The sequence below is a fragment of the Peromyscus maniculatus genome, chromosome 14 (genome assembly GCF_049852395.1).
Source record: "Peromyscus maniculatus bairdii isolate BWxNUB_F1_BW_parent chromosome 14, HU_Pman_BW_mat_3.1, whole genome shotgun sequence".
NCBI lineage: Eukaryota > Metazoa > Chordata > Mammalia > Rodentia > Cricetidae > Peromyscus > Peromyscus maniculatus.
In genome coordinates this window covers 51,079,133-51,107,082 of record NC_134865.1, presented here as the reverse complement: position 1 = coordinate 51,107,082, position 27,950 = coordinate 51,079,133, and the positions used below count along the sequence as shown (strand labels likewise).

The window sequence follows — 27,950 nt, the reverse complement described above, 5'->3', positions numbered from 1 at the left end:
CAAAGGGAACAGGTGTGATGACTTCTCTCATACAAGTTGTCATTGGTCTCAAACAGGTTAACAGCCACATAATTCTTTAATTGAATTTCAAGATTGTTCTCTACTCAGGACCAAATTCACTATGGTTACATTTCCAACTGCTTTACTATACTTTCTTTTTGAAAGTCTTACTGCAGAGGTCACTTGATTACTTGCCCTTTTACTTCTCACATAGAAAGATAATCAGAGTCTGAGCATTCCGACTGGCTTTAACTGCTGACAAGAAGGAAGAAGCCTAAAGTTAAATATCCCAGAAATTTATTTGAATTTTCTTGAATACATTTTATATAGAAAGGTTGGACTGTTTATGTTGGGTGCCCCTGGTAAATCTCATGGAGGCACTGAACCATAAGAGTGCCAATCCAGAGACATCAGAAATGGAAACTGAAAGCCCCATTTTAGGATTGCTCTTTAAGATCTGTCTCCGGTCAAAACAAGCCACTCCCTTAAAAAATGCGTGAGGTGTTAGAGCATCTACGTGAAAACAGCTGACATGAGGGAGGGCATTTAGATTCTTGTGTTGAATACTTAAATACTTGGAAATAAAAATATTCAGCTTTGAAGTTTTCAATACTGGAAAACTTTCAAGTCTAGGGTTTACAGCCAAGAAGGCTGCATCGTATTCCTTAAATTGGACTGGTTTCCACAAGGCTAGTCTTCAGCTTTGGCCTCCATTTCTTCTGCATCATCATCTCCATCTACTTCTGCATTTTCTCTCTCAAGCCGTTCCAGCTGCCTTGCAAGTTCAGTCTCATCTGTATCTGTGACCACTTTGGGCTGTGGAAGAGGCATAATTTCAAAATGAAATAAACAGCACAGCAGATTGGATTTCAATAGTATCACTTTTAAAGTTTAAAATTTAACTTTAAAAGTACTTTCATGTCTACTAATTCAGTCATACCCTTGTTGACTTACCAGTGAATAAGTTCTATTAGCTGAAAGTTAAAGTACAAGACAAGATGGTACAAGTAACGAGTGCACACTCCAGTGGAATAGTACTTTGTCATTTTAATAAACTGTTTTAAACTGTTTTAAACTGAAAACATGAATTTAGTGATCACAACAGAGAACTACCACTGTCCTGTTTTTTTTCTTTTTAAAAGGGTATTCTGGGCTCAAGATAAATTATTATTCTTACTCAGAGAAGGATTCATTCTAGACACATAGATAAACAGCATATAGAAATTAGGTTCTATTTATAGAGATGAGGGAAGACAAGATTACTGTTTGAAACAGGGCCTCCTTATATAGATGAGGCCTCCTCCTACCTGCCTCCCAGTGCTGAAATTAGGTTTGTGTCACTATGCCTAGCAAATTTTTCATTGTCTGTTTTTCTCCCTGAGGGGAAAAACCCTAATACCACTGGCTCAAACGTCTGTGCAACTATATGACAGTCTAGTGCTAATAGTTCTTATTACCAACAAAACCCCTTTTAGGAATACTCTGTATCAATGATGACTTTATACTTAATACTTTTTTATTCCCAACTATATCTGACTGGGCAGGTAGCCTCAGGATGTTGACAAGGTTGGCTCTGAACTTTAGGCAATCATCCTGGTCTCAGTTCCCCATTATATTCAACTCATCTGACACAACAATGCCTTTATTTATTTATATGTGTGGGAATGCAGGCCATGGTGTGCTTTTGAAGTTGAGAAGACAACTTTTGGGAGTTAGTTTTCTTCTTCTAACAAATTCAGGTCATCAGGCTTGGCAGCAAGGGCCCTTTTACCTACTGAGCCATTTTGCTGCCCACATCTGACATTTAAAAAGGTAGGTAAGTGGGCGAAGTGCTTTCTGCACAAGAATGAGGACTGATGTTCACACCCTGGCAGCCACACAAAGAGCGGGACACAGTGCTGTCTATCTGTAACCTAGAGCGAGGGAGTGAGGACAGGGGGATCCTGAGCTCCAGGTTCAGTGAGTCTCACCAAACACATAGAGGATGTCTGACACTGACCTCTGGCCTTCCTATGTGCACCCATGGGTCAGCATACCTGGGCACACACACTAAAAAGAAAATTAAATAAACAGGCAGTCATCAGGGAGTGCAAGGCTAGCCTCCACTACACAGTGAGCTAGAGACCAGCCTGGACTACATGGGATCCTGTATCAAGAGCAAAAAACAGAGCAAAAGCATTAAGAACAAAGTGAAAACTAAGCTGCCAATCTCACCTTCATCTGCACATTGAACACACCCCTCTTCTCCTCGATCTTCTCCTTGATGACTGCCATAGCCTGATTGAGAACAGAGAGGCCTTCTGTTCTCTCCAGGGTCGTCGTCGTCATCACATACCGGGGTGGAGCTATGAGGTTAATCTAGAGGAGAAAGACAGAAATAAAGTGATGAATATACATACCCAGGACACTCAATAATTGTTTTATTCATTCGCTGCATGAAGGAATCATCTCAACTTGCCTCCCAGTTTTCTAGATCAGATCTCTTATTTTTTTCTCACTGAGTTGATAAAAAAAACACTAATAAAAGCAATTTATGGGAGAAAGGATTCATTTTAGCTCATAATTTAAGGCACAGTCCATCATGGTGGAAAGTCAAGGCAGTGGGAATCTGAAGCAGTTAGTAATGCTATGTCTGAAGTCAGAAGACAGAAACGAATGCATGCACCCAGCTCTTCAGTTTCCTCTCCATTTATACAGTCCACGATCCCATTCAGAGAATGGTGTCATCCACAGTGGGTGGGTCAGTGTACCTCAATTGACATAATTAAGCCAATCTTGCACAGACATGCCTACACGGATTCTAAATCTGTCAAGCTGTAAACTAACACCAACCATCATATACAGCAACAGACCATTGATACAATGATCTAATCTAGTTCATAGAAATAGTTCATTATAATACTGAATATGAAGAATTATAACTATTGAGTGTTGTGGGTGACTGTCATCAGAATAATGGGTAATTGGGGTTGGAAAGATGGTTCAGGGGTTAAGTGCACTTGTTACTCTTGCAGAGGGTCCCAGTTTGGTTCTCAGCATCCACACAGCGACTCACAACCATCTGTAACTTCAGTTCTAGAAGATCTGATGCCCTCTTCTGGTCTCTGTGGGCACCAGGCATGGACACAGTACATACATGCAGGCAAACACACATAAAATAAAAATAATAAGTGTTTTCTCCCCCTTCCAAGACAAAGTCTTACACTATGTAGACGAGGCTGGCCTTGAACTCACAGATCTGCTTCCCAAGTACTAGGATTAAAGGTATGTGCCACCATGCCTGACAATAAATAAATCCTAAACAAAGAAATTCTGAGTGACGATTATCCAGTTAGGCAAACTTCAACAAAGCTGAATGTATGTTGCTGAGGAAATGTTACCCTTCTCAAGGTGTTATAAACAATCTGGGCACTGTAACTCCTTACTGTAAAGAAGACTGAATATTGCTGGTCCACTCACAATAGGAACCCCTCCCCCTTCACTGTCATGGTAGTACCAACAAAAGCCATTGCTGCAGACTGACTAGAAACATCACCAAGAGACTAGTCAACTTGGAGGGGGGAAAAAGATTTTAAAAATGAAATATGACAGGTTTTGCACACCTCCCACCCCGACCCCGTTTTTTAACTTATGTGTCCATTGGGGCTGGAGAGATGGCTCAGTGGTTAAGAGTTCTGGCCACTCTTCCAAAGGACCCAGGTTCAATTCCCAGCACCTACATGGCAGTTTACAATTGTCTGTAACTCCTATTCCAAGGGATCCGACACCCTCACACAGACAACAGGCAAAATCCCAGTTTACATTAAACAAACAAACAAAAAACCCCAACAACTTTAAATTCGGTGTCCGTGTCTGCCATGTGTGTGGTATATGGGTACCTGAGGTGTCAGATCCTCTAGGGCTGGAACTCAACTCAGATCTTTTGCAAGAGCATTAGCTCTTAACCTCTAAAGTAGTTCTCTAATCCCCAGGCTACCTTTTTTTTTTTGGTGTTAGAAATTAAACTCTGGGCACTGAATATGCCAGGCTAGCACTTTACCACCGAGAGCTGTAATTTCCTATCCAGTAAGACCAATTGAGAGAGAGAGAGAGACAGAGAGAGAGAGAGAGAGAGAGAGACAGAGAGAGACAAACAGAGAGACTGACAGAGACAGACAGACGAGACGAGATGAGAAGAGAAGAGAAAAGAAAGAGATTGGAAATATAACTTAGTGGCCCTGGGTTCAACTGCCAGCACACAGGTCAACTGCAAGGTTCTGATGAGCAGGGTGGGATAAAATGCATCTTACCTTGATGGGCATGGTTTCTGTAGAACAATTCAAACCTGCTCTCAGGGCTTCTTTTACAGCATCAATTCCCTCATAACCATAGCAAGCTACTTCAATATCTAAAATTACAAAAATTCAAAAGCTAGCACCAGTAATGACCATAAAGAAAGATAAAAGAACCAGAGATGTTGAAGTTATACAGGTATAGATACTTATGACATTAACCTCAATTAGAAATATATTTTCACAGCTGAAAATATCTGTCTATGGCTAGGTATGTGGTCACACCCCTGTGAACTCAGCTAGGGAAACTGAGGCAGGATCATTTTACAAAAGACAAAGATATTTATCAAACCCTGTGATAGCAAAATGTCTAGATCTATTTGGAAACTGCAACTCATTTGGCCCCACAATTCTTTTTACTTTATCACACTTAATTATCGTGTGTGTACAGGTGCACACTCAGTTGTGTGGAGGTCTGAGAGGATAACATGGGGGAGGGTCTCTCTTTCCACTATGTAGGTCCTGGGTTTCAACTCAGGCTGTTGGGCTTGTTGGCAAGTGGCTTTACTTGCTGAGCCAGCAAATCTTTTAGAACACCTGTATATATGGGTAAGTATATATTTTTGTAATTGTAAAAAATTAATAAAATCGGTATGTTTCCTAAGAGGAAATGTTAACATCTATGCACTTTTATTGGGGGCTGATGCTAGCTAGTGCTTCACAATGCTAAGAATGTGCTCCACCCTGATTTTTATACCTCTACCCCTTTGACCAGTGGTTCTCAACCTTCCTAACCCTGCAACCCCTTAACAGTTCCTCATGTTGTTGTGACCCCCAACCACAAAGTTTTGTTCCTACTTTATAACTGTAATTTTGCTACCGTTATGAATCATAAACATCTGATATGCAGGATATCTGATATTCGACCCCCATGAAAGGATCACTCAACCCGTCAGAGGGGTCATGACCCACAGATTAAGAATTACTGCCTTAGACACATGATCCTGTATCTGAACAGGAAGAATATCTGAAAATATTCCAGATGATTGATATAGGGTCAATACAGAGGCATGGAAGGATATCACTGTCCTGTTGAAATACTTTAAGTTGTATACCAAGGCAAAATATTAGTTCTTTTTTTTTTTTTTTTTTTTTTTTGGGTTTTTCGAGACAGGGTTTCTCTGTGTAGCTTTGCGCCTTTCATGGGACTCACTTGGTAGCCCAGGCTGGCCTCGAACTCACAGAGATCCGCCTGGCTCTGCCTCCCGAGTGCTGGGATTAAAGGCGTGCGCCACCACCGCCCGGCTAGTTCTTTTTTTTAAAGGGCTAAATTAAGATTAGTTGAACTTCCAGGACTATTTTCATTTGTGCCAATATATTTTATGCTTTTGCAGAAGTAATTTCTTGGGTGATGGGTATGAGACTGGCGGAGTACTTACCCAGCATGTATGAAGTTTGATTTTAAGAGCCAAAACAAAACCCAAAAGCAGTCAATAAACAAACACCCCACCCCCCAAAACAAAACAAAACAAAAAAAACCAAACTCAAACCAAACAAAACCTTAAAACTGTTGTTACAAAAGAAAAATATTTAGAAAAATTTGTAGTTGTTGATGTAGCAACACATATTTTGGTAAGTCTTATTACTTAACAGCTTGTTTAGGCACGTACAACAGTTAAAGTCATTTAAAAGCCATTTACCTGCTCGAATTTTGACAGCTTGTGGGGTCAAACGCCTATTGATATTGTTAATGAGTACTTCTCGTTCATTTTCATTCAAATCTAAACTATCCAAGATAGATGGATCTCTGAGAAAAAAAATAAAACAAGAAATGTCAAGGTAATATTACTAATAACCATGGAACCAAACACACGACTACAGGATACTACAAATAACAATAAAGCATGAGTTTCAGCATGGAAGTTGAAATCTTGATTTTGCACACAATTTTAACTATGTGTTCTTTTTCTCCTCCGAAATGTGTAAACTGAGGATGAACAGTGCCTCACAGAACTGCTGTATTAAGTGAAGGAATGCAGGTAAAGCACTTAGTATATGACAAACAGAAAACATTCAACTGATTATCAAAACAGAATTTGGCTAAAATAAGCAATTTAATACCTTTCAATGTGAATCTGACATTCTATTGTAATTAAGCATTTCTGTGTTATTAGGACTCTATTTCAAGGACTTAGAACCTAGCTTAGAAAGAACAAACACTTGGGCAGCAGGACAGGACGGTATAACGCCAGTTAGTGAGGTTGGGAAGGACTTCATGCAGAAATCAGCATTTCATCTGATCCTCCCCAGTGTCTAAGACCTGGATCATTACATCAGGTAAGGACTTAGCTAACACTGGTAATAAATGGAAGAGAGAAAGAATGAGAGAGAGCTGGGTGGTGGTGGTGCATGCCTTTAATCCCAGCACTCCTGTCTTGACACCCCCCCCCACTACCACCACCCCACAAGGGTAACTAGAAGAACAGTAGACCCTAACAAGCAGAGGCAGAATGTCACAGAAAGTTATAATATGCAAAAAAGATCTAACATGAGCAAGCATCCAAACTAATAACATGGGGACTTAATGTAAAGTGATACAATCTGTATATAGGGGACTTTTCATTTAGCTTGCACAAAGTAACAAGACAAACTGAAAGAGATAGTTACATTCTCATACTGAATTCACAGACTGACATTTACAATCACTAAACATATAAAGCTGTTGACTTCATCAATGAGCAGGGGCATGTAAATAAATTAGGGCAAAAAGAAAAAGAATCTGACATATATACCAAATGATGGTGAAGATGAGGGAAAACAGCAATATCTACTTAGACAGTCGCTAAGGGAACATAAACTATAGAACCAATTTGGAGTGTAATTTGGCAAAACCAAACAGATGTAAATATGTTTGTACATATTTATAAATCTAGAAACCTTCAAAGGTAAATATATATTCATTTATTCACAACACTGCTTGAAAAATTGGACAAAAGGAGAAATTAAATCTCTTAATAGAGGAACATAGAGTGCATAATCCCAAAATGAAATGATACACAGATTATGAGGAAGTAGGTACATCTTCAATATGGAAAAATCTTATTCAACCTTATAAAGCCAAATGCCACTTGAGAGATAAAACAATGGATTAAAGTTTACATATACAACTTATCCATCCTACTTGTATTTTATGGACTTGCAAAATCTTGTGCTGTGGAATATTAGTTGAAGATGTGTTTCATCTGTTTATGCTGTGGAACATTTGTTTAATAATGCGAAGATATGTTGTACTTATTTTACGCGTATTTGTTTAACTCTGTGAAGCTGTGCTACTTTGCCTCTCTAAAACATCTGATTGTTCTAATAAGGAGAAATCTGGAAGGAGGAGACCAAGGAGCGAAGAAGCAGAGGAGGACCCCAGGGGCCAGCCACCCAGCTACATAGCCAGCCGTGGAGTAAGAAACAAAGAAAGGTATATAGAAAGGTAAAAGCCCATAGGCAAAAGATAGACAGGATAATTTAAGTGGAGAAAAGCTGACTAGAAACAAGCCAAGCTAAGGCTTTGCATTCATAAAAATAAGCCTCCATATGATTATTTGGGAGCTGGGTGTCAGGGCCTCCCAAAGAGCAAAGAGCCAAAAGAGTAAAAATATAACAATTACAATCTTGGGACTAGAAATAGTTTGCATTTCCCCAAGATTTTGGAGTATTTATCTATACAAATGAAGTATCTCTGGGAGGAGAGACTAGTCTAAACATGAAATTCATTTACAACTGTTTGTACCTTATACAAACACATTAAAGAACATTATTTATAAGCATCTTTAGTGTGTCTGCATTTTAACCATCATTTGTCACAGGTCAGGCATATATGTGGCATAATGTTAGTATGCAAACTTTTAGATTTTGTAATTTTTTTGTGCTTCTAGATTAGAGATGCTCAAAATGTACATTGTAAAACTGTGATAATAACATACAATTATTAATGTTGCAGAATATTTGTACACTGTGTGAAGATGTGTTGCTGTGATTGGTGTAATAAAAAGCTGAATGGCCAATAGCTTAGCAGGAAAGGACAGGTGGGATTTCTGAGGAGAGAAAGGAGGAGGAGAAGGAATCTAGGTGCATAGAGAGCCACCAGTGAGACACAGACCTACAGAATGAAGGAGAGGTAAAAAGTCATGTAATAGACTGTAGATTAACAGAAACAGGTTAATGTAAGTTATAAGCTAATGGGACAAGCCTAAACTAAAGGGCAAGCTTTCATAATTAATGTGAAGTCTCTGGGTCATCATGTGTGAGCTGGCGGCAGAAGAAAAAGCTGACCACAAATGACTTCAGGATGGCACTTACTACTGATGAGGGAGGAGACTGGATATGGAGAGAAGAAAAACATTGTTTCCATTTACTTCAGAAATCCAGTTTTTTGGTTTTTCAAAACAGGGTTTCTCTGTGTAACAACCCTAGCTGTCCTGTAATTCACTTTGTGAACCAGGCTGGCCTTGAACTCACAGAGATCCTCCTGGCTCTGGCTCTAAGTGCTGGGATTAAAGGCATGCACCACCAGGATAGGCTAGAAATGTAGTTTCTTAATTAAAAGAAAGGTGAAGCACACATGGAAGAGTCAGTATTAATTAAAACTGGACAACTGCTACCTGAGTGATGAAGTGAGAGAACATTGTTAAGAGAAGGCAACTAAAACACACTAAGACCTAGTGGTAATGGAGAAGGCTAGAAAAACAAATGCAAGATGTTAACAAGGCCAGGTGGTGATGGTCTGCCATTAGCATACATACTGACTAGACTGTGGCTGAGTAACTGTGTGGTGTATGTTTGTGCCTTGGATTCTATATCCCATACAACCCCCCTCCCCCAAACTATTGACTAATAGAGTAGAAGGATAAATAGCACTGAAGGGTGAACAGTACAAGAGCCCGATGGAAACAGTATGCCTGGGCTTAAATACTGGTGACACAAACTTTGGAATGTGTGACCTTGAACAAACTGACATCTGCCTCAGTTTCTTCAATTATAGCACAAGGACAAGACCACATACATCATAGATGCTAGGATAATGGAACTGCTAGCTATTATTTTTCTCCTTTCTCTTACAACATCTCACATACACAGAGTCACACCAGGGAATTTGGTATGCTGGGGATTATGACAGGCCTAGTCTTCCTCTCTCATTCTAAGGGCTGAGAAAACCAGCTGTCAGCAGAACAGGGGCTGGGAATGAACAGTGAGGAGAGTTCATGCAGCATTATCATTTATGAAGGAACAGGAGGAAAAGATGTAGAGACAGCAAGCAGGGACAAGTAGATGGTTACTAGAGAGGGCATGATGCTGTCTACAAGAGAGTCAAGGGAAAGATGAGAAGTCGTGTTTTGACTTAAATGGAGAAAACTAGAATATTTTTAGGATAAAGGCAGAAATTAATAAAGAAAAAGGCTGAAGATCCAAGCAAAGGAGCTTTTAGGGTTAGTAGGCTGTAGAGTTGGTCTGAGCTGAAAGGGCACGAAGCCCAGGAGCACAGGAGAAATGATGTGACCAAATGGTCTAGAAGAAGATGGGTAGAGGGAAGATGACCAAGAGTGAGTGACTAGGAGGGTTTCTGAGGAAGAACACTGAGAAACTCTAATGAGATCTGGCGCCCTCTTCTATATACATAATAAATAAATAAATAAATAAATAAATAAATAAATAAATAAATAAATAAATCTTTAAGAGGAGAAACAGCAAAAGCTCTACTACTGGCAAGAAAGTTATTGAACTGACATCTCATGAAGACTGCATGTTAGCTGACAAAGTCAGGAAAGGAAAGGCCACAGACACAAGGAAAAACAGGTCTGGAGCCAGAGCCTAATACCGAAGAATAAGAAGAAATACAGTAGGATCCCAGGGAAAGACCAAAACCTATGAACTACAGCTTTTTAAAGGCAAAGCTAACCTAGTTTAAAAGGTCCATTGTGAGGCCACACGGAAGGTAAGTTAATGTGGCATGGGATGAAGGTCCTAACACTGCACTAAGTAAGAGGCTGTACTATTTTGGATGAGACGTCCACATTGGTCCTGAAATCATCCAATGACTTGGAATGGAAATTTACAAGGAAGTAGTGTGAGATGAAACCAAGTAAATACGGCATATGAAAACTATACTGGACCAGATAGGAAAGGCCCACATCATAGGCCTTTTATATAAAAGTATTTTTAAAGCTAATTTTGACAAGGACCTAATATATGGGTGTTGTATGACTAGAGGTTAGGTAATCAACCTGTGTGTTAATACTTAGCAGGTGAGACATAAAGGCAGAATCAAGGTGTTCTTACGAGACTGCATGCTTAAAGGCATCGTAAGCACCATATCCAGGTTTCTTGTACTTGTCATCAAAGACCCAGGCAGTCCTCTGGAACAGGCTTTCCAGTTGCTCATCCTTGGTATATTCTAGTACCTCAGCAACATGGCGAAGAATGCTATAAACCTAGGTACAAAACGAAGAACTCATTAATTTAAAAATTAGATAGCCAAAGAAGAGACTGTTATATTCTGGCGGAAAATATAATTTTACTCCAATAATTCTTGAACAATAGCATCTCTAACTGTATGTTCTTTCTCCATAAAGAAATATTCACTACTTCATAATAATTAACTGAAGTGAGTATAACAAGTAGAAATATGACACAACTTGGGGCATTCAAACAAATTAACATCTCTGAATTTGTTTCACTTGCAACAAGGCCCTTAGTATCTTTCCTTACTAAGAGAGCTCTTGCATAGATCAAGTATATACAAAACCACACTGTTATAAGGAGTGTGGGAACCCGTTCTCGGGTTCCTCGTGGCTTTACCCAGCAGGTCCTAATAGAGGATGATCAGGACCACGGGCCTGAGCGCAGGTGTCTGAGATGGTCTGCACTTGACTGTGCTGGGGGAGGAGGTCTTTTGCTCTACCCCTTGGCGTCTCTATAAAAACCCTGGGCCAGAGACAGTCCGGGGCCGTTGGAATAGGTTCCAGGCCCTCTCGAGGCTATCCTTTATTTTCTATCTGTTTATCTCCACAAGATTCTCCGCTATAAATCCTTCTATCTAATATTTCCTGCTGATCGCACTCAAGAAAACTCTGGGAAGCTGTGGGGGTGGTGGGTAAACGCCCCACAAAGGAGAAAACTGTTATGAGAGCACAGAACCAATTGAGATTTTAATATTTCTTTTGCTGTTATCATTTAATAATTATCCTTCCATTTACTTACCCAATCAATCTGCCTAAAAAATACAAATTTAGAGAAAAATATCTAAGAAGTTATCTCATGAGCTAGGAAGATGGCTCCGTGAGTGGGTAGAGATGCGTATACCTCATAAAACAACAGCATAAACAAGAGTATGTTCCCGGGTTGATAAAATGAAATGAGCAGTTTAGGACCCTTTCTTAGTCAGTTTTGAAATGAAATATGTTAAGAGGGACAACCAGAGTCCAATCCCCAGAACCCACATGGTAGAAGCAGAGACTTGGTCCCCACAAGTGTCCTCTAACCTCTACATGTGTACCATGGCACATACACACAAACACCAAAACAAACAAACAAACAAACAAACAAACAAACAAACAAACAAAGTTCACATTTCACTTCGAAACTGACTAAGAAAGGGTCCTATACTGCTCGTTTCATTTTATAAGACCGGGAACATACTCTTGTTTAGGCTGTTGTTTTATGAGCTATAGGCTTGCTTTATTGCCCAGACTAGGCTGAAGCAAAACTTGTCTTAGCTTCCCATGTAGGTAGGACTATAAGTACACAACACTGTTCCAGGCAAATACTCAATTTGACAGTGTCCTAATGAAACCAGAAACATGCAAATTTCCTAGAGCAGTGCTTTACAAACAGGACCAAGGTAACACCCTTTCCTCCCTTCCTCCCTCTCCCTCTCTCTCTCTCTTTTTGGTTTTTCAGGACAGGGTTTCTCTGTGTAGCTTTGGAGCCTGTCCTGGAACTCACTTTGTAGACCAGACTAGTGCCGGAAATCACAGAGATCAGCCTACCTCTGCCTCCTGAGTGTTGGGATTAAAGGCGTGCACTATCACTGCCTGGCTATACCTTTATTTCTTTGACAATATAAAGAATCAAACACAGGGCCTTCTCCATCCTAAGTAAATGCTCTTACCTCTCAACTACAATCCTAGTCTCTCTTTTTGAGACAGGGTGGTACTGTGTAGATCAAGCTGACAACAAACTCCTATGCTGATTTCAAATGTTGGGAATAAAGGCATGTACCACTATACCTGACTTCAAATTCTGCATTTCTAGTATGTAGTCATGTAATGCCAAAGGGGTTATTAGTTCTGAATGACAAGTCTTACTGAAAAGAGGTTTTACAAAACAACAACAACAACAACAACAACAACAACAACAACAACAACAACATTTATTTTACATGCTTCAGATGTGTAAACACATAAAATGAAAGGAGAGATCTGGATCATGCTCTGATTGCACTAGGGATCTTTATTTATTTTACTGGGCATCTTAGTTTCTTTTCTGTTGCTGGGATAAAATCCACTAACAAAGGCAACATAAGGGAGAGAGGTTTATTTGGCTTCCAACACCAGGGAAGTCAGATGCAGATGAGAAAACTGGTCACATTAGCAGTCAACAGTAGAGTATGAATCAGCGTATGCAGGCAGGCTAGTGCTTAGCTTGCCCTCTCTACTTCATATAGGCCAGGATCCCCCGCCAGGAAATGGTCCCACTCACAAATAAGACACATGAATCAACCTGAACCAAGACATTCCCTCACAGGTGCACCTGGAGGCCTGCTTTTCAGGTGTCCAACTATGACATTGTATTAACCAAAATTAAAACTTTTTATTCAAACATTGTCTTGGTATTTTATTTTAGGATAGGAACCCACACAGCAGAAAAGAACAAAGCACTAATAAAAAGCAAAGAAACCAGAAATAATGTCATTAAAAACAGAGATTTAGGGGCTGGAAAGACTACTTAGTTGGCAAGAGCACTACTGGTCTTGTAGAAGACCTAGGTTCAATTCTCAGCGCTCACAACTATTTAAAACTCCAGTTCCAAAGTGTCTGATACCCTCTTCTGACCTCCTTGAGTACCAGACACACCCATAGTGCATACACATACATGTAGGCAAAACACTCATATACATAAAATAAATAAAGCTTAACAAAGAAAATCAACTCACAGTTTTGGATTTTGTGAATTTGTCTTCACATTTGATTGCTTCCTCTGGAGAAACTCTTCTTTTTGACAAATCAATATATCCTATGTGAAAATATTTTAAAATAAATGTTATTTGTTCAAGTGTAAACATATGATTAGAAACAATTTTATAAGCAAATGTATCTGATTGAGAAGCTTACAATTATCCCCATTAAAACCATATTGACAAAATACTGCTACAAGATGAGAAATTTAGATAAAATTTCAGGAACATTTTTATCATAGGGTAATTATTATTTTGGAAGGAATTGTAATTTTCAATTATTTAATTAAAAGGTACTTAAATGACTCCCCCTAAGCATCCCAGCAGTTGAGAACTACTATGATTAAGAGGCTATTGTCCAATCAGGTGTGGCAGCATATGCCTGTTAATTCTAGAACTTAGAAGGTGCAGGTCAAAGGTAGGTTTAAAGCCAGCTCAGCACAAGAAACCCTGTCTCAAAACCAAACCCAAAGAGAGTTGACCTTCAACAGAAATAACACTGCCATCTTCTGAATGACTGTTCTACCCAGACGGCAGCACTAAAGCACCCTTAAAACCTATACAACAATCGGTTGCATGGTAGGTGCTCTTTCCCAGAGATGCAGCCTTTTAACCCCGAGAAATCAGGACTCAAGAAAGATCACAAAATTCATCAAATACCCAGACCATGGACACATCTACAATTCTATGCCTGGCTAGAACAAAACCCATGAGACCATAATTAAAAATCCACACACAAAATTTCTTTTATCTTTTTAATTCTCTTAACAGTATTTCCCAAAGAACCCAAGTCTTTATTAACACTGGAGTCCAAATTATCAATCTTTCTTCTCACAGATTATTTTTTAATGTTTTAATCTAAGAAATTACAGCAAAAAGTTGTAACAATTTACTTTTATGCCTTCTTCTAAAAGTGCTAGTTTCACTCTGATGTAGGCCTATGATTTTAGGTTATTTTTTTTTTTTTTTTTTTTTTTTTGGTTTTTCGAGACAGGGTTTCTCTGTGTAGCTTTGTGCCTTTCCTGGAACTCACTTGGTAGCCCAGGCTGGCCTCGAACTCACAGAGATCCGCCTGGCTCTGCCTCCCGAGTGCTGGGATTAAAGGTGTGCGCCACCACCGCCCGGCGATTTTAGGTTATTTTTTTAAAGGTAGTATTTATGAATCATGCTTCATATTTTTTTTAGCATATGGACATCCAATTGTCTCAGCATTATTATTTTTTAAATGATTTATTTTTATTGTATGTGCCTTGGTGTTTTGCCTACATCTATGACTGTATGAGGAAGTCGGATCCCCTGGAGGTAGAGTTACAGGCAGTTGTAAGCTGCCATATGGGTGCTGGGAATCGAACCCAGGTCCTCTAGAATAACCAGTACTCTTAACTGCTGAGCCATCTCTCCAGTCCCAGCATTATTAAAATAAAAAGACAATGTTTCTACCACTCAGTTGCTTTTGTAACCTTGCTGATAACCAAATGCATAAGTAAGAGCACACATTAATTTTGAATGTTAAAACAAATTGCCTCTTCGTCCTGGGGTTAAAGGTGTATGCCACCATGCCTGGCTCCATTTGATCCTGCTTTACTACTTTATACACTGTTATATACAAAAGTCTTTTCTTTTCCTGACACCCCTAACTCCACTCATTCCTGGTGCTCGAGCTCAAACCCACATCATCATATTCTAGGCAAGGCCCTTCCATTGAGGTATACGCCCAGACTATCTCATTTTCTCTTCAATTAAAAACCTAATCATTTTAGGTCTTTAATCTTTTCTAACATAAGCAATAACATAAAATTTCCCTGTAGCCTTAATACATGGGTGCTCAATTTAGCAAATGTTTGCTTTCTCTTCTCAAGATACAATGATAATGATTCAAACAAATTTCAATATGATAAGAGAACATATGATTTCAACCCTCTTAAATTTACTCAAAGCTCTATTATGGCTCAACTTACTATTTTAGTGAGTATGACATGCAATCTAAAACAAATATATATTCCATCTTTTGTGGGTATAGTGTTCTATAAATTGTTCAACATTTGTAATGCATCTCCCCCACCCACCCCTTTTCTTTTGGTTTTTCGAGATAGGGTTTCTCTGTGTAGCCCTGGCTGTCCCGGAACTCACCGAGATTGGCCTGCCTCTGCTCCCCAAGTGCTAGGATTAAAGGTGCGGAGCACCACTGTGCAGCCTGATATAGCTCTTCAATTAACTAGTCAAAAGTTATCTAAACCTCTAACTATAATTATATACTCATCTACTTTTAAAATTTTTACTTCACATCACTAATATCTATTGGGCACATATATATTGATGACTATTTGTAGTTTTTTTTTTTTTTTTTTTTAACTCTTTGGGGGCCTGCCATCCAGCTCCCAAATAAATACAAGGAGATTTAATCTTCTTTTTTAAAAAAAGATTTATTTATTACACATATATATATATCCCTGCAGGCCAGAGAGGGCACTAGATCTCATTACAGATGGTTGTGAGCCACCATGTGGTTGCTGGGAATTGAACTCAGGTCCTCTGGAAGAACAGCCAGTGCTCCTAACCCCTGAGCCATCTCTCCAGCCCAGGAGACTTATTCTTAATTATGAATGCCCAATCTTAGCTTGGCTTGTTTCTAGCTAGCTTTTCTAACTTAAATAATCCCACTTCTTTTTAATTATGGGCTATTCTATATATCCCTCTTTGCTTCTTACTCGTGGGTGGCTGTCTGATTGGTTGGCTGGCCCCTGGCATCCTCCTGTCCTTTTCTTGCTCCTCCCCCTTGCTCTTCTCTATTTATTCTCTCCCCATGCCAGCCTTGCCTATCCTTTCTCCCGCCTATTGGCTGTCCAGATCTTTATTAGACCAATCAGGTGTTTTAGGCAGGCAAAGTAACACGTTAACTTTACAGAATTAAACAAATGCAACATAAAAGAATGCAACACATCTTTGTATCATTAAACAAATATTCCACAGCACAGATGAATGTAACGCATCTTCAACTCATATTCCACTTAATGTCTTAATCATTACAAAATGTCCCTGCTTAATTCTCGCTTACTTTATTAACAGATATTCTAGTGTTACTATGTCAGCATAACATCTCTCTCACATCTATGATCCATCCATCCATGAGACAGGTCTTACTTCATATACTAGGCTGGCCTTGAACTCAGAAATCGTCTGTCTCAAGTGCTAGGATTAATGGCATGCACCAACATGCCTGGCTCCATCTACTTATTTTCAGTCAAGTCTCCTGTAGGCAGTATTACTGTTGGGTCTTGCTTTTTAAATCTAGCCTACGTATCTTTGCCTTTTAATTGGAATATGTGTTTGACTTACATTTAGTATAATTATTAATGTAACAGGATTCAGATCTATACTTCAAAGTATTTGTTTTCCTTTTCCCCAACTTGGTTTTCATTTTTCTCCCGTCTTCTAAGTAAACTTAGTATAGCCAAGAATTTTTTTTTAGAAGTACTTTTTAATTTTATTTGTATGGGTACTTTGCCTATGTGTGTATCTATGCACCATACTCATGCCTGGTGCTCTAAGGCCAGAAGAGAGTGTTGGATCTCCTGGAACTGGAGTTATAAATGGTTGTTAGTCACTATGTGGGTGTCGGGAATTGAATCTAGGTCCTCTAGAAGAGCAGCCAGTGACTGCCAAGCCTTCTCTGCAGCCCCCATCACCGGCTTTTTAAAAACTAAAATACAATTACATCATTTTGTCCCATCCCTTTCTTCCCTTTCACCCCTTCCACGTATCCCACCTGTGTGTTCTCTCTCAGATACAGTCTCTTTTTCTGTGTTGGTGCACACATACACATATTTCTAAGTATATAAACACAACCTGTTCAGTAACCTGTAAAATGTTACTTGTATGTATATGATTCCAGGTCTGACTACCTGGTATTAGATAGCCTTAGAGGAGAACCTACCACCACTACTTTATTAAACTAGCATAATTCCTACCTATATTGTAAATATTCATACTTATATCCACAGATAAGTGTAGTTCTCATCTATCAATGGCCTTTTGATGAGTCTTTTCATTTTTAGTGGTTGTTTCAAGGATTACAATATACATCCTGCTTATCTGCAGTAGACCAGACTAGCCACCAATTCAAGAGATCCACCTGCCCCTGCCTCCCAAGTGCTGGGATTATAGGTACACCACCAATACCCTACTTTTTTTTTTTTTTTTTTTTGAGACAGAGTCTCTGTGTAGTCTGACAGTCTTGGAACTAACTCTGTAGACTAGGCTGGCCTCAAACTGAGATCTGCCTACTTCTTGCCTCCTGAGAATTAAAGATATGGACCACCATGCACGTACCTATGTATTCTTGATGTTCTTCTTATACTTGTGGTCTCAATAATTTGAGTGAGAAAGACTCTCTGAGGGCCAGCCAATTCTCTTAGAAGAGTTAGCAATGGGTTTGTATTATATAAACTACCCAATCTGGAATCTACATATTTTTACAATATTGTACTTACCCTTTATCAAGTCAGAAGGAATTAGATAAATTACTGGCAACCCTTTTATCCCAACTCCTTCCAGGATTATTCAAACTGGCCAGGTAGGTCTGTTAGTCACTGCACGCTGCCAGAATCTAAGAGCATACCGGAAGGTGGGTATGGTAGGTAGCTCATGTCTATAACCTCAGCAGGGAGGCAGGACTGTGAATTTGAGGCCAACCTAGGCTAATATAATAAGACACCGTTTGCTCCTGCCATCATTACCAACAATCAAGCCAAATAACTATGCTGGTTTCTCTTAGGGCTCCTTCTGCCGCCTCTCTCAGACTAGGGCTTGCCCAAGTTGCCATGCATATCATGACATGCCTTCCCAGAGAAAATCTCTGAAGACACGGCTCTCCTCCAGTTATCACTCAGTGACTTTCATAAATTTACATCTTTAATGGCAAAAATAAAACAACTAAATGCATTGTAAAGAAATTAAGAGAAAGGGGGAAAAGAGTATTTTAAAATTAAATTCATCTGAGGAACCACAAGACTAGCCTAGGGTATTACTTTTTCCTTAATGCAGTTCTATCTGGCAGTAAATTCCTAGTTTCCTCTTCACATGAAAACATCTCCATCTTGACTTTCGTTGTTTGGTATTATTTATTACTGGATACACAATTCTAACTTGACTTTTTTTGTCTTTCCAAGGCTTGACATCTATTAGTGACTTCTGAGTACACCAGAGTACTTTGTATCTCCACCCCTACATACTATGTACTGTTTTTTTTTTGTGTGTGTGTGTCCCCACAATGTCTGCACATGCTTATGTGCAGTTTTATTATCATTTATACTGTAAAAACCTATGAGTCTTTTCCAGTCTGTAAACTCAGCGTTTGATTTTCAACAATTATAGGAAACTAGATTTTTTTTTTTTGGGGGGGAGGGGGCATCTCACTATAACCTAGGCAGGCATGGGCCTAACATTGTTTTTTTTTAAATACACTTCCTGCCCCTCTCCTTGTCTACTGGTATAGTACTTCTGATACTAAATGGTTGCTGATGTTCTATCTGTATTCTTTTCCCCAATATTTTCTGTCCTTTAGATTGGCTAATTTTCCTAATGTGTTTGGGTAGCATAACAATCATTTTAAACATTCTTGTCACCAAATTTAAACTTGGATTACCTCTGGATCAGCCCTTAGAAACTACTCCTAGGCCTCGTTTTGTTTTTCTTGCGCCCCCCTCCCCAACAGTTTTGGATATATCTTTGACACTATGAAGATTATTTAGGATAGGCTCTGGATTACTATATATTCCCTTTAAGTATATATATACTTAAACAACTTGAAGTTGTTGTTTCATCAGAATTAACTATTTGAACTCAAAATGGACTCAAGTAGGAAACAACTGTAATCTTCAGATTTTGGATGCTTGAAGGCTACCTGTCTATCAATTCAGGGGTCACAAAGACTGAGGCAGAATGGCAGAATTTATTTAAAGACTAGGGGCTCTTCTTTTATGGACTTTTCCTAATCCAGTGGTTCTCAATCTTCCTAATGCAGCGACCATATAATATAATTCCTCTTGTGGTGGTGACCTCCAACCATATAATTATTTCTGTTGCTACTTCATAACTGTAATTTTGCTATTGTGATGAATCATAATGTAAGTATCTGTGTTTACCGATGGTCTTAGACGACCCCCATGAAAGGGTCAGTTGACTCCAAAGGGGTCGTGACCCACAGGTTGCTCTATACTCCCGCTCTATTCTTGATCATTATTATCATTTTTCATTTGCTGTGTCTTATCTAGGGCTTTCTGTGGTTAAACCAAGTTTTATAGCAGGATCTTAGGTGCTGTACTTGAAGCATCTTCAGTATGCACTTGGGGAAAAAACACAAAGACAGAAAAGTGATCCAGCACAGCTCCTTTCTTCCAAGTGTGGACTTTCAGTTTTGGACAGCTTTTGATTTCACCTTGTCATACACAGTTAATTTTTATACATGTCTGGAGTTTACAGCTATTGGTAAAAGTCTTGTCCAACAGGATCTAACATTCTCATAATAAAAACAGATCTCCTTGTTGGGCATGCAGTACACACCTTTAATACCAGCACTCCAGAGACAGAGGCAAGCAGATCCCTGAGTTTGAGGCCAGCCTGGTGTACAGAATAAGTTCCAGGACAGTCAGAGCTACACAGAGAAACCCTGTATTGGAAAACAAAACAAAAAAACCCCCAAAACATAAGATGTCCTAGGCTGTAGAGATGGTTTAGTGGTTAAGAGTTCTAGCTTCTCTTTTAGAAGACCTGGGTTTGATTCCCTGAATACCCATGACTGCTCACAACTGTCTATAACTCCAGTTCCGGGGTATTCAATGCCCTATTCTGGTGTCTGAGGGCACTGGGCAGGCAGGTGGTGCACAGGCATACATGTAGGCACAACATCTATACACATCAAAAGTAAATAAATAAAACTGAAACAAAACCCTCTATAGGCTCTTTTGTACTTTGCTTTTATTATTACCTCGGAGTCCTTCTCACATTAGAACAGTCAGATCTCATTCTAAATAAATATGCCAACAGAGTTAACCAATCTACATTTTAATTGCTTCTTGTTTTAAATTAACACAGTGCAAAAAGGTTCTGCCACAGAAATAATCTTACATATATCTATTGTATTTTTCTGAAATATCCTTCTTGATGGTAACTGAAAATACACCTAATTCCTTTGCAGGTGTCTTATGTAATAAAGAATTACAAAACAAGGCAGTATTTGGCTCTTATTGTTTTGGAGCAGCGATGTGAAGACTTAAAATTGAGAATGTGCCAGCAAACTCAACGGTAGGGGAGATTAAAAAAACAAGTCTAGTCATCATAGGTATGTAGTTGTTTACTCCTGACAGTAATCAGCTGACCTGAAACTAACAACTAATGAATTACAGTGAGTTTGCTAAAGCCAGTACCTATTTAATAGGACTGTATGATTTACATGGAATCCAGGAAAAAGATGAGTGAAAAAGAAAATGGATATTCATTCAGCACTGTCTGAAAGATTTTGCAGGATCTACAGGTAAGGGGATGACACAAACATTCTAACTGCCAGAGATACTGGAGTTTAGTTGTATGTATGTATGTATGTATGTATGTATGTATGTATGCATGCATGCACACAGCATAATTCTTTTCCAAAGCTTATACAAAATATTCCTAAAATTGCCTGGAGGAAGTGGTGCACATCTTTAATCCCAGCACTCAGGAGGCAGATGCAGGCGGATCTCTGTGAATTCAAGACCAGCTTGATTTACAGAGTTGAGTTCCAGGACAGCTAGGGCTGTTATTCAGAGAAACCCTCTCTTGAAAAATAAATAAATACAAATTCCTAAAACCCATTCATTTTTATCTCACATCTATGTTTACCCAGTTATCTCACTGCTAATTTAATTTTAAATCAAGAAAAAAAAACACCAAACACATTCAAGTCTACTAATAAAGAAGGGCTCCTATCAGGCCCAAGTATTGCAGACAGGTTTTGCCCTTTCTTCCTCTCCCTCACTAAACCATTAGATTACCCCCAAGGTCTAGTCTCTTATTTGGCCACCAACTCATTTCTAGACAAAGGTCTAGTAATCAAAACTCACTATTTGGCTAACCTGTCCAATCAGGACTTAACAACTCATCTTAACACAGATTTGCTTTTTCTCCTTAAAAACCTACTCCTGCAAAAACACCTGCTCTCTGCCTTTGCCTTATCTAGAGGTGCAGCCCCCCCCCCCAATAAATCTCCTCTGTGCCGAGAACTTGCTGTCTATGTGTTCTGAGCGGACTCCTCCCAAGGGCCTCCCTTACAAATACAGATGAATCGACTACTACTCTAGGGTTCTTTCTTTTGGATTATAATGAGTTAATTACCAAAATCCTTATAAATACTGAAAAATTTCAAGTTATTTGGCCACAAAACTAACTCGAATGTACTTATTAAACAACAACTACTACTACTACTACTACTATTGTAAAAGGTTTTTTACTTAGCTAATTGGTACCCTCTAAAGATGTTTTATTTAAATTTTTAGACAAATGAAACTAGGCTTGTGCATACGCAGATGTGGGTATGTTCATGTGATTGCATGTGTGTGTACACATGTATGCCACATGTGAGTCAAGCTATAGGAGAATCTTGGGAGTGGTTTGATTTTGAGATTGGTCTCTTGATGGCCAGGAACTCAGTAAGTTCAGCTGGCTGGTCACGAATCCCCAGATTTTTCATCAACCCAGGGTTGGGATTACCAGCCTGGGCCTCCAAACCTGGGACTGAGCTCACTCTCCCCAGGCTTGCATATCAAGCACTTACTTGACTGGCTATCTCCCCAGCCCTTCAACAACTTTGCATGTAAAAGAATTTTGGTAGTTTAATGACAGTGTATTTTAAAATACATACTTTTAAGCAAGTTTTTTAAACAGGGAGCATTGTAGTTTTGCAATTCATATTTCTTACTTTTCTCACTTACCTTTTTCTTTGTCCACTCTAATGACAACTACACACTCATTTCTGCCGATGCGGATCAGTTTGTTTATAGAACGGATACGTCTTCTGGACAATTCACTAAGAAGAATCATGCCTTCAATGTTATTGTATTCCAACAAGCTGACGTAAGCTCCCATCTCAGCAATGGATCTTACATTCACCATCACTACATCTTCCACCTCAGGGAATTTGTGTTGATAAAATCTACAACTTAGACCTGGCATTCTGCAATTTAAACAAACAAATACATAAATAAATAAAGTGAATTTTGTAGACCCTGTCAATGAAAGAACACAACAAAGGAAATAGACACTAGTCTCCAAAATGGACAGATACCCAGGAACCAAATTTTAGTTTTTATTTGCTCCATAGTTTTGTAATGCTGAGATAATCACTTTCAGAGGAACCATAAAAAATAATGACTATCTATAAAGTGCTGTGAGATCTAAGGATTAAAGGAATATGTCAAGAGTAAAGCACTATTTTAATATTACCACTTAAGTAGGACATCGTGGTGCATACCTGTAATGCCAAGGCTCTGAGGTTGAGCCAGAAGGATCACAAGTTTGAAGACCGCCTGGGCTATATACAGCTAGATGCTATCCTAAAGCAAAAGCAAAGCAAAAACAACCCCCAAACACAGTAAACCAGCACCCAACATTTAAGAAATATCACAGGGGGTTGGAGAGATGGCTCAGAGGTTAAGAGCACCGACTGCTCTTCCAGAGGTCCTGAGTTCAATTCCCAGCAACCACATGGGAACTATCACAGACCAGGAGGCATCACTATAACACGATTTCTAACATTACTAAGCTACTCTTTCTCTAAGTCAGCACAGATGGCATCCCCTACCACACAGCATACAAAGGGAAGACTACTCCTTAGCCAATATGGTAAATGTTCCAACCAGTCCTTTTTGTATGCTGTGGACTGAGCTAAGTTCCTATTTACTCAAGTAGCAAATCCTTTCTTACTTGCCTCTCATGAACTGCACCCCTAGTCTATTATCACTGCAGCAAAAACTACAGAATCACAACCTAAAAATTTATTAAGGGGCTGGAGAGATGGCTCAGTGGTTGAGAGCAAATGCAGGTTCGGTTTCCAGCACACTCTGCTCACAACCATCTGTAAATACAGTTCAAGGGAATCTGATGTCCTCTTCTGGCCTTTGTGGGCACTTCAAGCACATAACACCCATGGCACACGCCTTTAATCCCAGCACTTGGGAGCAGAGACAGACGGATCACTGTGAGTTCAAGGACAGCCAAAACTACACAGAGAAACCCTGTCTCTGTTTTTAAAACAAGTAATTAATCCACAGTCAATTTTTAAGCTGTACTAGTCTCCAACAGCTCGAGACACTAGGGTCTTGCCTATGCTAGGGAAGTACTTCGCCACCAAGCTCTACCCCAGTCCTTCTATTTTTATTTTGTTAACAAATATGCATAATCTTGAGAAGAGCCCTATAAATCTCCATAGTTCAAGTGTCTTTTAATCTCCATCCATTAACAATATTCAAAATTATTCCCTTTGATCCACCCAATTTCCAGCACCATCTCTTTAGTGACCCATATGCTGAAATTCCTACCAGTTAGCACTATACTTTAAAAAGGAAGTCCTCAGACTTTAATTGTAGCTGAGGACTTTTATGTTTTCCTATTAATCACAACCTACTTACTGTGTCAGAGCTCAGAAGACAGGTAGCAAATAGCACCTGAAGGCCTAAGGAACTCATTGTGAAATTTTAGTGACTTACTTCCTTGTTAATTGGGACTAAGGCATCAACAGAATTAGATACTCAGCCATGTTTAGTGTCACACGCCTTTAATCCCAGCACCCAGAAGGCAGAGGAAGGCAGGTTTCTGAGTTTGAGACCAGCTTGGTCTACAGAGTGAGCTCCAGGACAGCCAGGGTTACCCAGAGAAAGAAACCAACCAACCAGCCAACCAACCAAGAATGAGACTCTCACCCAGCATAAGGAACAACAAAGTTCTGTCCCGGTAGGGTTTGAAAACTACTACCTGACATGCACATATTTCTACTACCAAACGGGAACATGTATATGGGACTTACACATGCTTATATCAGGTAGGGCTATTCTTACAAGATCCTAGTCCATTGCCTAGCCCTGTGAGGTACCACTTTCTCTCTAGTTCTCCCTATTTGTAGATAAGGAAATAGAGGGCGGGCTGAGCAACTCGCTCCTTTATATACTGATATGCAGTGAAGGTCAAGATTTGAGCCTATTAAATTTTGAACCAGTTTGTGCTCTTAAAATCTGGATACATTATTAAGAAAGATCACAACTAGAAACATCTAACAAACAAAAAGCAATATTAATATACATATTCTGTGTTAGAAACACACCACAGCTTAGGCAAAACTATCAGGACAGAACTAACAGTACTGTTTAGCACACAAAAGTAACGTGTGCCAGGCTCATTCTCTTGCAGCTCAACAAAACAAGGATTTAGTAAACAAAAGAAATCCAACCCTCAGCTAGAATTACCCATTTGGAAACAGTTGTTTCATTTTTAAACAGTGCTTCTCTTAAGGGGGGGTGGTGGTGCAGAAGTTTTCAAATACTGGTATATAGAGAACTTGACAATTAAACAGACTTTTAATGAATAAATGTGGAACAATTTTAGGAGATTTAACAGCTGTTAATCATATTTATTCAGCAAATTTCCCCAAATAGTAAAGGTGATGCTTTGACTTAGTCTGCTGGTTGAAGAATACACGCAGCAGGCTAAGAGAACACAGAAGGGAGATGCCGCTGCTACTTTAGAAGGCACAATCTTTTTTTTTCCCAAGATGTAAATAACTGAACACTGCTAATGCTACATTACTTAGAGTACAAAGAAAGTAGCCCAAAACTACAAAGGAATTCCTGTTATATTGGCTGACTTTCTAAATCACTTTATGAAATGCTAGTAACTTTCTAAAAACAATTTTTAAAAGCCCATTCTTAATTCTGTCAATGAAACAGAAATCAAGCATTTATTCAGTCCTTTCCATAATTTTCAAAGTATTCTGACTTTTTCATTTTGCAATTTTGGGTAGTCACTACTAAGTACCAAACAATACGGACCCAAAAATCTTCCCTAGGGAATTAAGTACTAGTAGGAAAACAAACTAGGACTACAAGGCGCTATGAAAAACGCACAGAGAAGGAACTAACAGGAAACCAAGGAACATAAATATTAAATGACTTCAATAATTCAAGGACAAATACATAAGTACTAAAAATACAGACTTCTGTGTAATAGCCCTCCCTAGGTGTCCTGAAACTCACTTTGTAGACCAGTCTGGCCTCGAACTCACGAAGATCTGCCTGCCTCTGCCTCCTGAGGGCAGGCAAAACCAAGTCTTTTTTTTTTTTTTTTTAAGATTTATTATGTATACAGAAAAGGGTGCCAGATCTCATTGCAGATGGTTGTGAGCCACCACGTGGGTGCTGGGATTTGAACTCAGGACCTCTGGAAGAGCATTCAGTGCTCTTAACCTCTGAGCCATCTCTCCAGCCCCAAAACCAAGTCTTTTTAACACTAAATCTGATGTGTCTTTTATTTACAAAGTCTCAATATATCACAGTATGATAATACTGATTGATAAGCTTTCTCTCTTCCCGATTTTAGACAGTTTCACTGTGCAGCTCTGGCTGGCCTCAAGCTCCCAGGGCGCCTGGCTCTGTATCCTGAGTGCTGGATTCAAGACGTGTACACCACGACACCCCTCAAACTCAAGATCCCACGTCTGTACGTGGGATTAGAGGCACACACCATCACACAGGCAGTGATGTTGTTCTGATGTTTAAAAAAAGCCACTTTTCCAAAGATATTTATCCAAATTCAAAGTTAATTTCAAATACCTTCCATTATCAGTACTTTGCCCCTGTCAACAGTAGGTTCGACTTCTAGAACCAGTATAGTCACGTCATCATAGCAGATACAGGGAATAAATAAAGTGTACTGTGTCGGGAAAAGGCCTGTTCTAAAGTTTAACACTACAACTACACCTTCTGAGGATCAGCGCCTGCCATCTGGCGTCATATGCACTGAGAAAAGGGACAGGTTCATGAAAGTAACTGACACTTCTGAGGAACTACCGAGCTCCCCGCCCCCACCCCAACTTAAGGAGAAAAAGCAAGACTTCTCGGACGCACCCTTTTTTCAAGAAACAATGTTTCTTCCGTAATAAAAATTGAAGCATACTAAATTTCGTGTGTCTCTGTGTGTGTGTGTGTGGGAGGTTCTTAAAGAGCCCCAAGAGTGTGAACACACATTTAACTCTAAAGTTTTCCTTAATATTAGGCTTTCAGCTTCCATAATTAAAAAGATCCCAGGGCTATTCTCGCAGTAGCTCGAACATGGCAAATAAACCCCCTAATATCAAGAGTTTCAATGCCAGGGATGATTCACTCTACCGAAATGCACAACCAGAGCGAAAACTTAATGCCCTTCAACCTTACTGGTCACATTATGGACTAACTGGGACCTACTTTTTTACTTAAACATGGTGATCTAGGCTACAAGTTCTTTGGCGAAAACTTGGATCTCCACTGAGTCAGAGGAAAAGTTTTGGCAGTATCCTGGGGCGGGCGGGGGGGGGGGGAATAAAAGCCCAAATTCTCAGGCCGGGTAAAAGCAGAGCGCTCGATCGTGCTGAGCCGGGGTGGGGTGTCGGAGCGCTCTCCAGAGGCCTCCCCACCACAAGGCGTCTTTTCTTTAAGGAGGCTGTGAAACCCCTTCACCGGGTGCCTCCGCCCGCGCAACCACGTTTCCGGCTCCCAGGACCAGACCCCGGACTGGCGAGAAGACCTAGGGAGTCACCGGCCGGCTGTGGCGACGGGGTCCAGACACTTCCCGCGCAAGGACGGGAGAGGGGGGCTGAGAGCCCGGGGCCTGGCCTCGCTCGACCACTCCTGTCACCGGACCTAACGAAAGCGAGTTCCCGGGGAGAGCGAGCTGCGGGGCCAGTCACCTGAGCTGGATGTGTCAATCCCGGACGGGGCTCCCACGCCGTGCTCCGTAACGCCGACGAAGAGACTCGGGACAGCAGCACCGGACGCCGAACCTGCTCAGCGTGCGCTTCGCTCGACCCAGCGCGCATGCGGACCCACCGCCCACTGCGCACGCGCCGAGGGGGAAGGCCCTTCGTTACCACGAACCATAGAGTCTCGGTCCTCCTGATGTGAGCGGTGCGAGCCGCAGGGCAACCGGAGAAGTGCGTTTCCTTGGTTCTCGGTAGACTGGGCGGAGAGAACTTGCAAGGTTTAAAGAAAAGGGTAAGGTTCTGTTTCTGGCTCCAGAATGGATTGCTTTAAGTTTCATCAACCAAGAGATGGCGCTGTGACGGGTGGTGGGACGCCGAGGAGGAGGAGGAGGAGGAGGAGGGGCGTGATCTTCCGATCCGTCACTCGGAACAGGCAGCGAGCGGCCTCGGCGAGCGGCCGGCGGGCGGGGAGGCC

At 40.1% G+C, this 27,950-nt stretch overlaps 1 protein-coding gene across 1 annotated transcript; it reads right to left on the bottom strand.

Moving 5' to 3' along the window:
• Positions 1 to 280: 280 nt before the first annotated feature.
• Positions 281 to 27,603, bottom strand: Eif2s1 (eukaryotic translation initiation factor 2 subunit alpha). The gene is made up of 8 exons (XM_006973121.4): positions 27,464 to 27,603; positions 22,464 to 22,705; positions 13,477 to 13,556; positions 10,602 to 10,753; positions 5,972 to 6,078; positions 4,290 to 4,387; positions 2,215 to 2,358; positions 281 to 816 (listed from the first exon to the last, which is right to left on the bottom strand). Exons 2-8 carry the CDS (start codon positions 22,702 to 22,704, stop codon positions 691 to 693), a joined length of 948 nt encoding a protein of 315 aa, XP_006973183.1. The 5' UTR covers position 22,705; positions 27,464 to 27,603; the 3' UTR covers positions 281 to 690.
• Positions 27,604 to 27,950: the final 347 nt, after the last annotated feature.